The sequence below is a fragment of the Eubalaena glacialis genome, chromosome 15 (genome assembly GCF_028564815.1).
Source record: "Eubalaena glacialis isolate mEubGla1 chromosome 15, mEubGla1.1.hap2.+ XY, whole genome shotgun sequence".
NCBI classification, from domain to species: Eukaryota; Metazoa; Chordata; class Mammalia; order Artiodactyla; family Balaenidae; genus Eubalaena; species Eubalaena glacialis.
In genome coordinates this window covers 46,484,560-46,501,533 of record NC_083730.1, presented here as the reverse complement: position 1 = coordinate 46,501,533, position 16,974 = coordinate 46,484,560, and the positions used below count along the sequence as shown (strand labels likewise).

At 42.3% G+C, this 16,974-nt stretch overlaps 1 protein-coding gene across 2 annotated transcripts in view; it reads right to left on the bottom strand.

The window, feature by feature from the left end:
* Nucleotides 1-16,210, bottom strand: part of B4GALT6 (beta-1,4-galactosyltransferase 6) — a 60,693-nt gene extending 44,483 nt beyond the window's left edge. For both annotated transcript variants that reach the window (XM_061169735.1, XM_061169736.1), the window contains exon 1: nt 16,096-16,210. In XM_061169735.1, the coding sequence (XP_061025718.1) occupies nt 16,096-16,210 (115 nt within the window). The remainder of the gene's footprint in view (nt 1-16,095) is intronic.
* Nucleotides 16,211-16,974: the final 764 nt, after the last annotated feature.

The window sequence follows — 16,974 nt, the reverse complement described above, 5'->3', positions numbered from 1 at the left end:
ATACTAGGTGAGAACACATGTGCCTCACTGTCTGTCCTGGAAACAGAACTTTTAAAAACTATATAGCTTTTACTTTTAATTAACACACCTACTCTTATAAAGAAAATGGTTTGAATCTTGAAACCAAGTCAAATTTAAGAAACAAGGAAAATATCCAGTATAGAAAAGGATAATCAAAGTCAAATTTTCCTAAAAACTTTCAAAATATCAGGTAACAAAACTGTTAAGAAAATGTATTACTGATGGCACCTGTGACAAAGGTGAATCATTTACCAAAAGACTGCATTTACTATTCATTAGATGGATGGAGAAAAAATAAAGGAAAGTGAGACACCAAGCTCTCCAAATGGAAATCTATTAGTTTATTTTAAATCATTCACAGCTAATTGAGTTACATTCCTTAGGTTAATAGTCCTCACGGGTTTAATCCCTAAAGATCAAAACCCATTAAGGAATGAAGCTGTGTTTAAACAGAGGCATTGTTAACAGGAGGAAGGCCATGTGTCAGTGTTTCAAGGCACAAGAAACCAGCACTGAATGGTCCAGACTGTCTGATTACCAAACATCATAAAAGTACAGTAACCCACACTCAAATAACTATACTTGCCTGCTAATTATCATTACTATAAAATATAATATCGTATTGGCAAGCCAGGAAATGCTTGTCTAAAATTTCTATTCCAACTTACAAGAGACTACGTTTCAGAAAACAAATAGGGAAATCTTTCCCATCCTTGCCCTTTGGTCTCAAGACAACTCAGAAACACACTAAAAACTACCACTGGTTAATTAAAATGATGCCATGTTCTCTAATTTAGTTCATTTGCTATTTGCCTCTGCATTGTGAGACATAAATTTAACTTCCTTACCTAGTCTGTTTTCCAGGGGGGAAAAACTACAACTTAAGGAAAAAAAACTTCAAAAATCAACAGTTTACAACAGCTTCTAGGCATCCTACCCTGGGTTTGTGAGGAAAGATTTATGAACGTGCCTCATTCTCAACTTAATGAAACTAAGGAGTACATTTGCCATAAAGCTGTGTCTCTCTACCTCTTTCCACACGCAGCTTCGCTCATTGAAAGCACGCTATGTATTCAAGCCAAGGAGACTGTGCAGTCTGCAGTGATCTGGAAAGGCTTCCTGAGTACTGAAGGACTCAAATACAACATCCCTCTGATCCCGACATCCATGTTTCTAATCGCCACAATCTCCAGGTCCTTTAACAAAACCAGAAGTCAACTACAGAGCTGATTGTGAGGGAGACTGTGTTGGTTAGGCATTCTCACACGCAGCTATAAACGCAGTGCTGGAGCTAAGAAAGACAAGGTACAAATACAATTTGGGGAGACATTCACACAAAAGTAAAAGTAGGAACCATGGTGGTGGATTACCACAGGAAAAACTATCTAGAAAGGAGATAAGAAGGTGAAGTTCAGACCACAAATAGGAAACACAAAGATAAAACACCCCGAGATGAATTAATCTGAGCTTGAACATGGTGAAGAAGTCACTGGACAAAAGAAAAGGGAACGGTCAACCATGTCAAATGTCACCACAGAGGCTAACAAGAAAGACTAAAACACAATAGCTTAGAAAATAAAAAAAACTAATACCTAGTGCATACTCTACTGGGCATCCTTAGAAGTTCTTTACATAAACTAATCTATTTAACCCTTACAAGCAACCCTATAAGGTAGGTACTAATATTCCCATTTTACAGATAAGGAAATTGAAGCATGGAGTTAAGGGACTTGCTCAAGGTCACACAGTTATTGGCAAGTAGTGGAGCTAGACTTCACCCCCTGCAGTCAGCTCCAGCAACCCAGCTCTTTACCACCATCCCAGTTAGCCTTTAAAAATGCTATTAGATCATGGTCAACCTTCAAGAGAGCAGTTTCACCCAAATAATGGAAACAAAAGGAAACTAGTAAGGAGTTGAGTGGATAAAGTGAAAGCAGTCCAGTTTTAGAACAGGTAAGTGAGAGCAAGGTCAAGGGAAGTTTTCTTGTAACAGGAGGGACCTGAGCATGACTGTGGCCTGAGTGGAAGGAGGAAAGATGAAATTTAAAGCGAAAGCACTAAGAGAAGGTGGAGGAAGGAGGGAGAAGAACATTTCCATCGATGGGACAGTATAAGCAGAGGCTCTGAGGTGCACAGCTGCAAAGGATATACAGGGATAAGCGATCCAACTTGAATAGTGTTGGCAGCAATGGAAAATAAGTTGTAAAGGTCCAAATGGACAAATGGGGTGAAAAAACAGAAAGGAGATGAGGGGACTAGAGCTCATTGTGAAGATGAGAAGTAACATTAATGAAGGTGAGAAAGTGCCAGATGTGGAAGGTTAGAAAGACTGGGGTCGGGAGAGAGAGCACAGCACAGACATGAGGACACCCAGGTATGGCCAAGCAAGGAAAGATGGAAGACGAGGAGCAGACTTCCTGATGGTCACCACAGGACGTCAGTGGCGGCAAAGTGGAGCAGGAATGCTCTGAATTGAGCATAACTGCCGAAAGCATCCTGGGGGACAGAATGTTAGAGAGCATAGATTGCTAAAGGGACGGGAAATGAATTAACATTGACTGAGTAACTACATTCGTCAGGCACTGAGCTAAATGCCATATATACATATACTTAAACACACACATAATTACATTTCATTTAATTCTTATGTAGCAGGTTGAATGGAGGCCCCCAAAAGATGTGTGCACATCCTAATTCCCAGAACCTGTCAATGTTATCTTACTTGGAAAAGGAGTCTTTGCAGAGGTAATTAAGTTAAGGATCTCGAGATGAGGAGATCACCCTGGATTATCTGGGTTGGCCCTAAATCCAACGGCAAGTGCACATACAAGAGAAAGGCAGAGGGAGATTTTTACACACACACACACACACACACACACACACGAGAAAGCAATGTGAGGATGGAGGCAGAGATTGGAGTGATCTGGCCACCAGCCTAGGAAGCCAAGGAATGCCAACAGGCACCCAAAGCTGGAGACAAGGAAGGATTCTCCCCTAGAGCCTCCAGAGGGCACACAGCCCTGCCAACTCCTTGATTTCAAATTTCCGGCCAACTGAACTGTGAGGTGATAAATTTCTGCTTTAAGCCACTCAGAGTGTGGTAATGTGTACGGCAGCCCTAGGAAACGAATACACCACCCCAGGATACAGGTACAACTTTCCCCATTATGAGATCAGAAAACAAACTCAGAAGTTACACAGCTGGAATTTTTAAAAATCAAGATTGAAGCACTGGTCTGAATGACTCTGAGGGACAGCTATTTGGAAGAAGCAATGGCTGAAAGTCCTAGAGGAGAGAGAGGGGCTAAGAAAAAGAAAAATCTTCAATGTAAAAAGTTATGAGGGAAGTGACAATAGGAGGGATAAACAGATTTCAACTAATGCGAGGAGGAAGTCAGAGGGGTACTTCAAAGTCACAGGAGAGAAAACAGTTTCCCATATAATCTACAGAACATGTAAGGAAATAAACAATATGGAAAAAGGCAAAACACTGCATATAGACATCCCTTGACAGTAACCACAGATATCTGAATCAGGTATTCTCTGAATTTCTAAGAACTCACAATAATCTATTTCACATGCTTGTAAGTGTCCTTCTTTCCACATCTAGCCCCTTGTGCAACAAGTTTCCAGACATTACTCATGCAAGTTTGTAAAAGCTAAATATATTATCTCTAATAATAATGCTGTAAACCCCAGGATGAGGCCACACGACATGTGAACTATAGTTCATACTTTGCCTAGGACCAAAGTATTGCTTGAGTTAAAAACAAAAAAAACAGACTTCTAGGCTGTGCCAGGCTGTAAAACAAATGACTCCCTTTATGTCAAAGCACTATTTAAACAGAGTATCTTACCATGGTGATAATAATTCAAAGTCAGGTATGGGCTCAAGAAAATCTGCAGAGCAAATAATTACTAGCCTATAATATCCTCCTCCCTATCTTTCCAGTAAGTCACAGGCTGACTAATAAATAGAATGAAAGAATTCTGTGGTCAGAATCCACCTTATCAAGCAATAATGAATACAATGATCACATACAGTACAGATCTATTTCAGATCTTAGCCAACAGCTCAAGCTTTGCTGATGTAGACACCAAAAATTAACAAAAAATTCTTTCCAACAGGTACTTTTACCACTTCCACTCTGCAGTTCAACAGTTTTAAGTTACTTGAGGGTATTACTTGCGTTTTAATACTGATCAAAGTTAAATATTTTTGAATAAAATTTGACTTTTCCAACAGTCTTATTAAAACGTTCAGGGTAGAGATGTGTTTATTCAATAAATATTTGTTGAATAACTAACAACTGCCAAGCAGTACCAGAAACTAAGAAGCCATGGGGGTTCCTCTGTAAAAACCAAAATCCTGAAAAAGAATAAACTGCCTAAAACATCGGAATTACAACAACCAAATCATCAGTTCAGCCTAGTTTAAACACAGCTGAAAATTCAAAAACTAGACTCTGAACACATGATCTAACACACGATAGCTCTCAGCACTGTCATTTGTTAATTCACTGTTATTCACTTAAACACAGAGCCTCTTTAAAGCGTGACAGGAGCCTGAAGAGTTGAGCTATAAACCACATTAGAGAAAAGTAGAATCAGGAAGAAATGAGGGAATCAGGGAAGGAAAAATGCAGACAATTACATTTTTAATCTAATCAGTAAGGAACCTTACCTAATGAAATTACAGACTAAAAGATGAAACCATAAATAAACACATCCTGGAAACATTATAAATCTGCTGAAAATGAATGATTTCAGAATACATTTAAAGTGAATGCGAAATGAACCTCTACCCACTTAAGAATGCTATCTTGAGAAAAAATAAAAGGGAGACCTATTTGAACTATGTTTTACAACCATCCCCAATTTCCCTGTGTTTTCACAATTAAAATACCTTTCATAATTTCAATTTACTTAATCATGAAAGTAAGTATAACAGGCAGGAGAAAGGGGACACAGCATGGGAAATGAATTTCAAAGATTTCCAAAGCTAGAGCATATGTTCAAATCAAAAAACAAGGCATCTTCTCATTCTCTACCATTGGTCTCTTTTTAAAGATTTATTTTTATTTATTTATTTTATTTTATTTTTTGGCTGCGCCGGGTCTTAGCTGCAGCACGCAGGATCTTTTAGTCACTGCATGCAGACTTCTTAGTTGTGGCATTCAGGATCTAGCTCCCCGACCAGGGATCGAACCCAGGCCCCCTGCGTTGGGAGTGCAGAGTCTTACCCACTGGACTGCCAGGGAAGTCCCTACCATTGGTCTCTTGATTCAAATGAAAATAAAGTCCAAGTTCTCTTCCTCCAAGTCAAACTGGAAATTGCACTATTATTAGAAGTCATAATATCTAAGCCGTTAACTTAATTACCAAGAAGGCAACATATATAACATGATTTCAGTAAAGAATTATTAACACTAGCAAGCTCCAAATATTTAAAAATAAAGAGATAATATTTCAATTAAGATATCATGGTATAGTAACAAACCTCACAGAGCTGCTTAGCTATGAAAATATTATAAAGACTTTTATAAGTCTTTTGTTTTGAAATTACTTCCATTGGCTAACATGTAAGGCCACGTACTTTAATAACTTTTACTGACCTTGTTAAGTGAATTACAGTGTATCTTTCTAATAATTAAAAACACTAAATAACAAATTTAGGATCAACCTATAACTCAATCACATAGTCAGTGCAGACTCATAAAGAAACACATGATCCTGGTTGTCTTAAACAACCTGTCTGTCCATTCTGCCCATTTCCATTCTGGAGGAAAAAAATTCTTCACCGTGATAGCCATTTCTGTCTCCAGTAAAACATGATGTTATAAACAAATTAATCCGTTTTTTAACAGGTAAGATTAGTTCTATGAAAGATCAAATGATATGAGATAACCAGTCTAAAAAGTAAAACTATTTAGCACTAAATTATTTCCCAACCATTTGGGGTGTTTGTCAGAAATAAGTTCCCAGGGGCTTCCCTGGTGGCGCAGTGTTTAAGAATCCACCTGCCAATGCAGGGGACACGGGTTCGAGCCCTGGTCCAGGAAGATCCCACATGCTGCAGAGCAACTAAGCCGGTGCACCACAACTACTGAGCCTGTGCTCTAGAGCCTGTGAGCCACAACTACTGAGCCCACGTGCCACAACTACTGAAGCCCACGCGCCTAGAGCCCGTGCTCCACAACAAGAGAAGCCACTGCAACGAGAAGCCCGTGCACCGCAAGGAAGAGTAGCCCCCGTTCACTGCAACTAGAGAAAGCCCGCGTGCAGCAATGAAGACCCAATGCAGCCAAAAACAAAATAAATAAGATAAATAAATTTAAAAAGAAAAGAAAGAAAAGAAATAAGTTCCCAGGGTCCAGAATTACCTGAAGTATTAATTAAAAATCAACCAGGATCGCAATCAGAATCTCTGTTGATAAGACCTGGGTTGCCTTAGGTAAGGCTTAAGCACCTTCATGTTTGAAAATTGAAAAACCATTCTCTAAACATCATTAACATTTGTAACAAGCAAAAAAGCAGAAGCTTCCTTTCATAATTAGTTTAACTTATACCAAATACATCCTCTTTTATATAGCTTTCTAATTTATGAACAATTCATTCAGACAACGAAGAATCTATGTTTCTCATCCCTAACGAACATACAACACAAAGACCTCGTAGAGCCAAAGACTTTTACTAACTCGAGAAAATTAATCATGAAAACAAATAATTACAAATTTGAGATTTAAAATCACTAAGTTATGTTTTCCTAAACATTTTGCTGTGCCACATAGCCAAAAATAAAACTGACAAACATCCTTTAAGCTATCTTTCCTATTTTAACTGAGGAGGGTTTTTGCTGTAGTTTAAACTGAACTCTGTCAAGTTCTGCTATGACGGAAAACAAGTATGCCCATGAAACAGAATAAATTAAGTCGGCCCAGTATAGGATATACATGCTAGAGAGAAATAAAATTGGGGTGCTACCTGAAACTCTCCAGTGGGCCCAAGACATGAGTAAAAATACCTAGTAATAACTAGAGTAAACAATTTTCCATGGCATTGTAGGTATCCTCAGAAAACCTTTTAACCTTCAATGGACCCAATCTTCAACTCGAATCACAATATTACTCATATATTATTCTCTTTGTTATTATCCTGACAAAAGGCAGAAGTGGAAAGAAAAGACTTTATAAATATTCAATCACTGGAGCCTCTGGGAATCAAAAAAAGAAAAAGAAAGAGATTCAGATGGAAAAGGAGAAAAAAGAGAAGACAAGGGGGAAAGAGCTGGGGGCAGGCTGCTCTGATTAAACTGGTAAAAAAAAAGTGCAGTCCAAGCAGTGGTGACAAGAGCCAGCATGGTCTAAGGCGGCCAGGAAAATGGACCGGAAGGAGAAAACTGTAAACACACAAAGCCGGAGGGGCTCTCCATTCGCCAGAACTCCCAAATAGGACCTAGGAAATCCAAGTTCTAGAAAAATCTCTCCACAACCCACCTCCTTCTCAACACCTCCACATTTTCACTCAGGTTAAGACAAACATGAGGGGCAGGCTTGAAAGGGAAAAGGAGTCACAAAGGCAGGTGGGTAGAAGTGGGAAGAGCGAGAGGGCTGCAGAGATGAACACAGCACCGAGAAAACAAGTACAAGGGGCTGTGAGAAGCCTGTCCAGTCCCCCAAGCAAAGCACCTTCTCCAGCCTTAACAAGTGGCCATCTACTCTCGGCTGGAGAACAGGTAATGAAAGGAACGCTTATCAGGCCGTTTATTACGTTGTTTACAGCTCAGTTAGAATGGTCTGGTTTGGCTTCTTTACAAAGAGCGGAAAACCTGCCCCGTAATTACGCTCACTGCTCTCACACTATCCAGAAGAGTTTCCTCTCTTCTCTATGGGGTATTCCTTAAAGCTGAAGAAGACAGAGGTCATATGTCCCCCAAATCTTCAATGTTCCAGGGCAACTCAGGCACAGAAATCCCAAGGGGCACAGTTCAGCTTTTCCAAAAATCATCCACTTCAGTTCTTCTAACAACAATGCGTGAGACTCTGGGCAAGTGGTGATCTTTAGGAGCCTTTCCTTCTCTTTCTTTACAACAAGGCCTTTCTCCTAGCATGGGGCAGGGGGTGTGGAGCTCCAAGAGCAGACCTCTGGGATCTTGCTCCTGGGGCTTCTCTGCACACAGCTCTGGCTCCAGAGCCAAGGCCTCTGTGTCCAAAGTTCCCATGGCCCGGGGCCCTCAGACAGAGGGGCTCCGGTGGGGAGAGGCTTAGCCACAGCTGCAACCACCAGAGCCTAACGCCATGTGCGCAAGCGTATGTGTCCCGAGAAGCTTCACAGTACATCCTGTGATAAACAGGCTGGTCACAAGATGGGTAAGGAAATTACTCACCCTCTATACATGTAACACTGCCCCGAGAGGAAAATGCATTCTGTTCCCAACCAAATTCCAAATAGTATTTGGAATACCTACCAATACAGAGACGACAAACCTAGATTAGGCATTTCTCTTTTTAAGGTATCCACAGACACGGCTATTTTTACCTTTAATAAACATTAAAAAGCAGTAATGATAAACAATGCTGCAGAATAAATGCATCACTACCTCATTCTGCCACGTTGTTTAACAGACGTCAAATTTACTTATAAAATAGTAACATGGAGAATGGTATTTAGCATTGTCAGATTTCAATGAATCTATCTCCCCTTCAAAAATACCTAATTTCCCACAAGGTCATAGGATTTAGATTCACTCATGCTGAAACAATATAGCTAAGTTAACATATACGCTTAAGAATGGCAACCAGAGAATAAAATAATAAAAATAAAAGAATGGCAACCTGACGGCAGTAAGCAGTCTCTGAGAAGGCTCCCCTGCCCCTTGAGTGTGCACTGGACCTAGAGACTCTTTTCTGACAAAGAAAATATGGCGAAAGCAATGGGGCTGGGAGCTGCCCAATGGAGAGGCGCCAGGGCAAGGAACTGAGTGAGGCCTCCAGCCAATAACCTGCGAAGAACCAAAGTCCTCAGTCCAACAACCCTCAGGGAACAGAATCCTGCCCAGATGCATGTGGGTGAACTTGGAAGTGGATCCTCCCCCAGTGGAGCCTCCAACCACAGCCCCGACCTACACTCTGTAGCCGAGTAAGAGACCTTGAACCAGAGGCATCCAGCCAAACCATGTCCAGATTCCTGGCCACAGAAACTATGAGATAATACATGTTTGTTGGTTTAAGCCCCTAAGTTTGGAAGTAATTTGTTACAAAGTAATAGATAACTAATACACTGACCGATCCTGGCATTTTCTCCACTGTTCCTCATTCCCTGCCAGCCCCTCCACATTCTTCTGAGGTGTCTAACATCCAACACTAGAATGGTATTGATGAGTGGGCAGGGAAGAGAATGAACTGGAGCTGCCATACCAAGAGAAGTGATTTAATCGGAAACAGTCACTCAACAACTCTTCACTAAGCCTCTAGTATGCGCCAAGGTAGAAACCAAATCTCTTAACCTAGTCTAGGAAACAGTTTATACTAACATTTGTTCACGTAAAACAGAGCCGCTCACTCTAAGAGCTCAGTCACCCACCTTATTAGATAAGCATGTCCTCAACCTCCCTCTCCACATGCATCTAATTTTTGCTATCATGAACGTCTTTATCTCCTCTCCCATCTCCAAAATTAATCTACCCATATACTTGATCCCACTCCCTCTACCTGGTCTCCCTGATTCCAGAATTGCTGACTTTAATCCATCCACACCAGTACAGCCTAAGTACTTCTAAAATGCAAACTGGATCATGTCACTCTCCTACTTAAAATTTAAGCTCAGTGGTCTGACATTGTCCTCAGGCTGAAGTCCAAGTTCTCAAACCCAGCTTACAAGGTTCTCTATGACTGGACCCGTATTTCTCTCTCTGGCTTCGGCCCACACTCCTCTCTGATTTCTATGCTTTAGCCCCCTACCCTTTTTCTTTTTTGTTAAACTTTCCATTTCTCTCTCATCTCTTAGCCTTCAAATATCCCATTCCTACCTGAAGTACTTTTCCCCAGGCTCACCCTTTAATCACCTAACTTAAGCTTCTGGCCTCAGCTTTAACCTCCTTCTTCTCCCTGACGCCTAGTCTAGTGCCCCCATCCACCCATCCGGTGCCCCATAGCAAACTGCACTCCACACTCTTTTCCAGAATAGTTGCTCTGCAACTACGCGAATTTCCCACTGGCTACAAGCTCTATGAAGGCAGGGACCATGTGGCTCCTGCTCAGTGCAGAACCACAGACAGACAAACATGTATGAATAAGTAAATGAATTAAGTCTTCCTAGATCATACGTTGTAATTTGTTCCCTTCCTCAAATCTTCAAACCATGCCCTCACTCCCTAAGCATCCACATAAGCTCAGGTCTTCCCATCTTATAAGGCTCCTTTGATCCACTTTCATCTGACCTCTGATTTACAATCCAACCCAAGGCAATCCAATCCAAGGCTAGGCAATCTGGCTGGTGCCCTATGACACCACAAAAACAGCTCCTGTAGTGGCTGTCACAGAGCTCCTACTTACCAAATCCATGATTCTCCTTCCAGACTTTACCCCACTGAACTATATATCCCACTGCAATGCTTGTTTTGCTGATCATCATTTTTATTTATTTACTTATTTTTGCGAAGGTCTCTCTTCACTTTCATGATCTCGCTCTCCCTTCATTTTCCTATTCCTATTTCTCCACTTGCCCTAGGCTGATGGATTTCATCTGTGGCTACCTTGTCTTCAGCCTCCACCAGCTCTCCTTGGGTAGCCATCTAAACTTTCCACAGTGTCAATCACACTGCTTCCCATTTAGGGCTGGGGAGTGAAAAAGGGAACAGAGCCTCATGGGAAACCCTTCAAACTACACTTGGGCCTCCTTCATATTCCAATTTAACCCCTATCATTCCACATTTAAGAGTAACTAACTTAGTGAGTCACTTCTGCTTGCACAAGTTAGTTTTATTAACTCAGGTGTGTGAGGGGGAAAACAGATATGTATCATTCACCTATATGCCGAAGACACCCAAATCTCTCTCCGGTTAGACATTTCTCCTGGGCTCTAAGCCCTTATGTCCATCTGCCTACCTACTGACAAGTTCTTCCTGGCTATCCTATAAGCATCCCAACTCTATATCTCTAAAACCAAAATTGCCCCCTCAAGGCACCTGCCTTTCTATAGTCCCTACGACCCACAGCCTGGTTGTCTAAGCCAGAATACAAGCATTGTCTTCAAGCTTCTCCCTTTCCTTCAATCCCACTATTCACGTCCTCTCCACTCTGCCGTGATCCAACTACAACCTTGATCAGGTTTGAATCGTCTATCACCTGAGCTACTGAAAAAACTTCCCACCTGTTCTCCCAGCCACTGGCTCTACCCTCTGTAACCCACACTCCATGCAGAAGAATTGCTCTAAAACAAAGGATTCCAGCAACCCCCCTTTTCAGAACTTCTGATGTTTCCTGCTACTCACAAGACAAAAATATTAGCATGGGAAGCCTGACCAGTAAGAGAGGCCCAGAAAAAAGAAATACCCAACACGGTGGCCCAAACCAAAAGAACCCCCCAAAAGAGCCACGGTGACCAGAGAACTTGGTGAGGAAAGAAACCAGAAGGACCTTTGAAACACAAAGCAAACTGTAACAGCTCAGAAGAGCACAGCCAGACTCACCCAGCCAGGAGGCTAAAGGGCTGCGATAAGAAAGCTGCAGGCAACTAACAAGCTACGCTCTGAGCAAACTGAGAGAAACCCAGCCAGAACGTCGGGGAGACTTTGAGCCAGGACCTACCAAGCCACCCGCTCCCACAACACACCCCCACGCCCTGCCCGCCCATCCCCAGATCCACCTGACCCAGCAGGGCACCAACCTCCTTGAGGCCCAAAAGAGCAAAGCACGTGGCCAGGTGATTCCTCAACGGGCCCACAGGAATTCACACCAAAGTGGCCCAACCGGACTCCACCTCTACGCAAAGAATAAAACAGCCTGAGAGCAAGTCTAGCAAAGGTCAGGACCGTCGGTGAGTCAAATGGACAGTGAAATCTCCCACTCCCAGGGGAGCTGTGCAATCTCCCCCACAATACTGCCCCGCTGATTAAAGGCTCATCAACTTCTCTCTTAACCACAGACAGCTTTAGTAAAGCTATGTGAACCAAGGCCAGTTGCTCTCGGCCAGGAAGTTCAGGGACCCCAAGTGCCAGAACACGAGGCTGGGCAGGGGAGACCCGAGACTCTTCCCAATCCGGCCCATCGACCAACCCACGCCCTTGATGGTAGCCAGATGGAAATACTCCTATTTTCTGGAACCCACCTTTGCTCATGCTGTTCCCTCTGACTAGAGTTCCTTTGCTCAGTCCAGATAAATCCTATCCCTCACCTCCTCTGTAAACCCTTAACCAGCCCTCACTCCCCACAGCATGCCTTCTGAGGACCTGATGCAGCCCCTTCACGGCGCTCATCCCATCGTATGAGGGAAGGAACTCCGTCTTGGTCATCTATTTTCCTCAAACAATGTCTAGCCTATCTGAGGTGCTCTATTCGTGTCTGCTGAATGAATCTATAAGTCAGTTCACCTACTCCTTTGATACAACAGCAGGTAAATGACTATGTTGTGTTATACTGAAAACAGTTTCACACTAAATGGAACTCCATTTTCAATTCAGCCAAGGCAAGACCTTAGGGGAAAACTGCACTCACCTTTCTGCAAACATGCACAAAAGTAGAAAGAGAATGAGAAAAAATTCAGGGCACCAGCCTCCAATGGGTGGGCTAGAGCAATGTGTCCATGGATTTCCAGGGTGGAGGTGGTCTGCAGACCAATTTCCCTTAGTACTAAAGTTCCTAATATAAAGAAAGTTCCTGTGTTTCTTGCATGAATTAGAAATTTCAAGGAAAGTGTTTCAAATTATTCTTAAAATAATGAGCTTTGAGTTTGCTGGAATTCATTGCAGATTAAAATCCAAAGAGTCAAAAAGTTGTTGAGCCACATGAGAAAACATTGGAAACTAAACATATTCTGCTGTCTACAACTGTGTGGTACTATCTTCTCAGAAGGAAGAGAGGGAGAGGAGACACTGAGGAAGGAGACTAACGAGTAACTAAAATGATAGGACTGACTGCCTGGGGGAAGACACACGACAAAAATAGGTCTCTGGGCAAAAAACGTAGGAAAATACAATCGATGTCTACTAAACAGGTTGATGTGGATAGGATCAACATGGATTTTTTAACAGAAGAGATTTGAAACATTTATTTAAGATCAACTAAAAAATGCTCTCTTACACAACATGTATTTTAGTCATAAGAAAATTCTGCCCCAAGATGTAACTCAGGCTGAAATATGAATTATTTCAGAAAGATTCTATGTATATCTCATGTAAACTAGTTATAAGAACCTAATTAGTTTGGGGTATGTCTCATTCATAAGAAATCTGTGATGCAGAGGTAGAAAACAAAACTTACGGTTACCAAGAGGGAAGCAGGGGGAGGGATAAACTGGGAGACTGGGATGGACATACACACACTACTATATATAAAACAGATAATAAGAGCCTACTGTACAGCACAGGGAACTCTACTCAATACTCTGTAATGACCTATATGGGAAAAGAATCTAAAAAAAGAGTGGATAAATGTATATGTATAACTGAGAAGTAAAACAACATTGTAAATCAACTATACGCCAATAAAAATTAATTAAAAAACGAAAAAAGAAAAAGAAATCTGTGATGAAACGAGAAGTATGCATACGGCATTTCTGCAGCATACCAAAGTACTGTGGTTGTCTTGAAAATCAAATTGTGCAATAGATCATTGCATTGTGAGCTGAACTAGCCACATTTTTTTCACGGAACATCATTTTTACTTAAAGGTACAACTGAAAAACTATGGTCATTTAGACTTCTGTATTTGACCTACATTTCCCCAAAAAAGAGCAAAATGAGCCTGACGCTTCAAGAAAAACTGACAGTATGTGTTACCAATGACAAAATTCAAGCTTTCAAGCAAAAATTTGAGTTTTGGAGAACTGCTTCTCAATAATTAAAAGGTAAGTAAGGAGGTTTTTTTGCTGCTAAATAACGCTAGTTTGAGAAACAGATTCAGTTTAACAAACTGTTAACACTTCACAAGTTTTGGTTTTCATTCTTCTTACTGGCTTCAATCAATTTTTTTAAGTTACAAATTAGAAGACCCAAAAGAACAGAGTAGTTTAAATCATGTCAACCTAATTGCCTAGAAGACAACTGCCAAAATTTTTATGCCATGTCAGTGATTGTTCTATGGCAAACATTAAGTATAGAAATAAGAAAGATATATTACTATCTCACATCAATTGAATTTTAAGAATCTACAGATAATATATTAATGCAATAACAAAAAATGGCTATCAAGTGAAAGCTGGAATTCTGATTTCCTTTGGTTAGCTTTTGGAGTAACATAATTTTAATATGTTACTCAAAATACCAAGAAAGTAAGAAAATTGTTATCTAAGTGCAAAAAAAACTTCTCCAGAATCTCTCAAAGTTAAAATATCTGATAAAATAACATCCCCCAAAGATGTCCAACCTTTAAAGAGCTACATGAGAAAGTAAAAATTGCTGTAGAATGAGAAGTTAATTGATAAGACTTCCAAAATGGCAGAGAATTTTAAGAAAAAGCTTGGTGAATATTTTGGCTAACTACTCTCAAATCCACTGAGCTATCACTGTCATTTCTACTACAGGCTTCAAGAGGTATCCAATTTAGCCTAAAGAAAAAAACTGCATTAAAAGAAAATAATATGTTAAAATATTCATATTTTTTTCAAACTTTAACCCCAAACTTCTATTTCGGGATATCAATGTTTCGACAATTTATGCCTTCTCAAGCATCATTCTGAGCTTATACGTCTTACTTGAACCTGAAAATTTAATCAAGAAAAGTCACATAATTTTTAGGAAACACAACAGTCTTGATGAGGTTTGGTGAGGTCTGTTTCTTCCCTCCCCCCTGCAATGCACTGCAATAATCTACTACCATGTGAGACAATGCCCTGATAATAATTCCATCTTAAAATTTTGCAGGTGTTTTCACTCTGTAAGAGGCCATACATACATTTTTAGCTCACTCAGGGGAGAAATGGTACTGGTTCAAAAAACTATTAATGTCTAAGAAGAAATGATAGGAGATACACAATGTTACTAACTAATTTAACATTAAATACATAATAACCCGGAAGAACTCAGAAAAGTTCTGGAAATACAATGTTTTAATATCCATATGAAGTTCAGATTTTTCGGTCATGAGAATGCCATACTGGCACCTTTTCAACCAGAGGGGCTGAGAAACCAGGATGTTTACTAAAGAGGCTAATTCAAGCAGATTATACAAAAGTGTATTTTGGACTAGAAACCAAAAGAAAAAATGGTAAATAGGTTCAAATTGTAAACTATCTTGCATAATTGTTAATTCAATCATTTTATCTCAGAATTCATCCTAACAGGTAGCAGAGGCTACCTACCCTTGAAAAGCAGACCCAAGCACACTAAATAATGGAGCATTGTTTTTACTAGACAACTCATCGCCTAAAAATTCCTGAAGTGTGGCACAAATGTTCATTGACCCCATTCTAAAAAAGCGACCTAGAACACTAGAACAGTACAGTCTTGAACTCAATCACATTCCCTACTGTGGATTTCTCCATCGTATTTTTACAACCAGTTAATATAGCTCAGAGTGTTTGAATAAAATTACGATTACTAAGTTTAAGCTTAAAAACTTAATATTAAATGGATAAAGCTGTCATGAATACTCAAGAAAGCGACCAGGGTATCTCGGGCCATCACACCTTATTTTGCTCTGTCCATGTAACGCAGTCTTTAAGTTGTTTAAACGTGCATTGACAAAACTCACATGCCAAAGCCATGCCCCGAAGCAGTTTATGTGACAGGTCTGCAATCGCATTTCAAATAAAATGCTTTCTGCCGGGCCCCCGTTTATAGCTTCCAAATCCCGTAAGTAACATGCTGCGTTTCCTTCACTGTGACCGTGGGAAGTGAGGGTGTGTCTCGGTGCTTACCGATGCCCGGAGCCACATAGATGAAGTAGAGGCAAGACGAGGAGAGGGAGAAGAAGAAGATGAAGGCGAGGAGGGACCGATTGGAGACCCGCATCATCCGCCTGAGCACAGACATCTTCCTCTTCCCGGCCGGCAGCTCGGGCTGCGCTCTCAAGGCGGACTTGGCACCGTCCAGGCCCTAAACTTCCATGAATGTGCTAAAAACCCCGAGACTGCAGCGGGGTCCGCGCGGGGAGGATCAGGGATAGAGGGGCCAGAGCGGGAAGGAGGAGAGAGGAGGGAGCAGACGGAATGAATGAGAGGCGGGGGAGCCGGGGGAGGGGAAGAGTGGGAGGACGCGCGGGAAGGGGGGAGGGGACGCAGGGCGGGGGGCCCCGGGGACCAAATGACCCGAGGAGGCCGTGAAAGGGCGAGGACCCGCGTTCGATACGCCAGGTAGCGGCGGGAGAGGGGCTTTAAGTGGGGAGAGGTGCGGGCTGCGCACCGCGGCCCCCCTGCGGAGAGGGCCGGCCGACTGCAGCACGCCGGGCTTCCCCGCGGCTCCGGCTGCCCGCGCCCGCCGGGGTCCAGGTCGCGAAGCCCCTGCGCTCAGGGTCCGGGCAGCCCGCGCTTGGCAGGCCTGCGCCGCCTCCTCCTCGAGGCCGCGGCGTCTCGTGCCTGCGCGGGGCTAGCGTGGGCGCCGGGGCCGCCGCCGGCGCGCGCAACGCGCCGGGGCCCGCGGGGGCCCTAGGGGCAGAGGAGCTGGGCGCTCGCCAGCGCGCAGCCTCCTCCTCATGCCGCGCCGGGCCCCGGCGTCCCGCGGCGGCCGCGGGAGCCGAGCTTAGGCGAGGGCGGCGTCCCGGCCAGCGGCGAAGGCGCTCCGGTTCCGGCTCCTGCCTC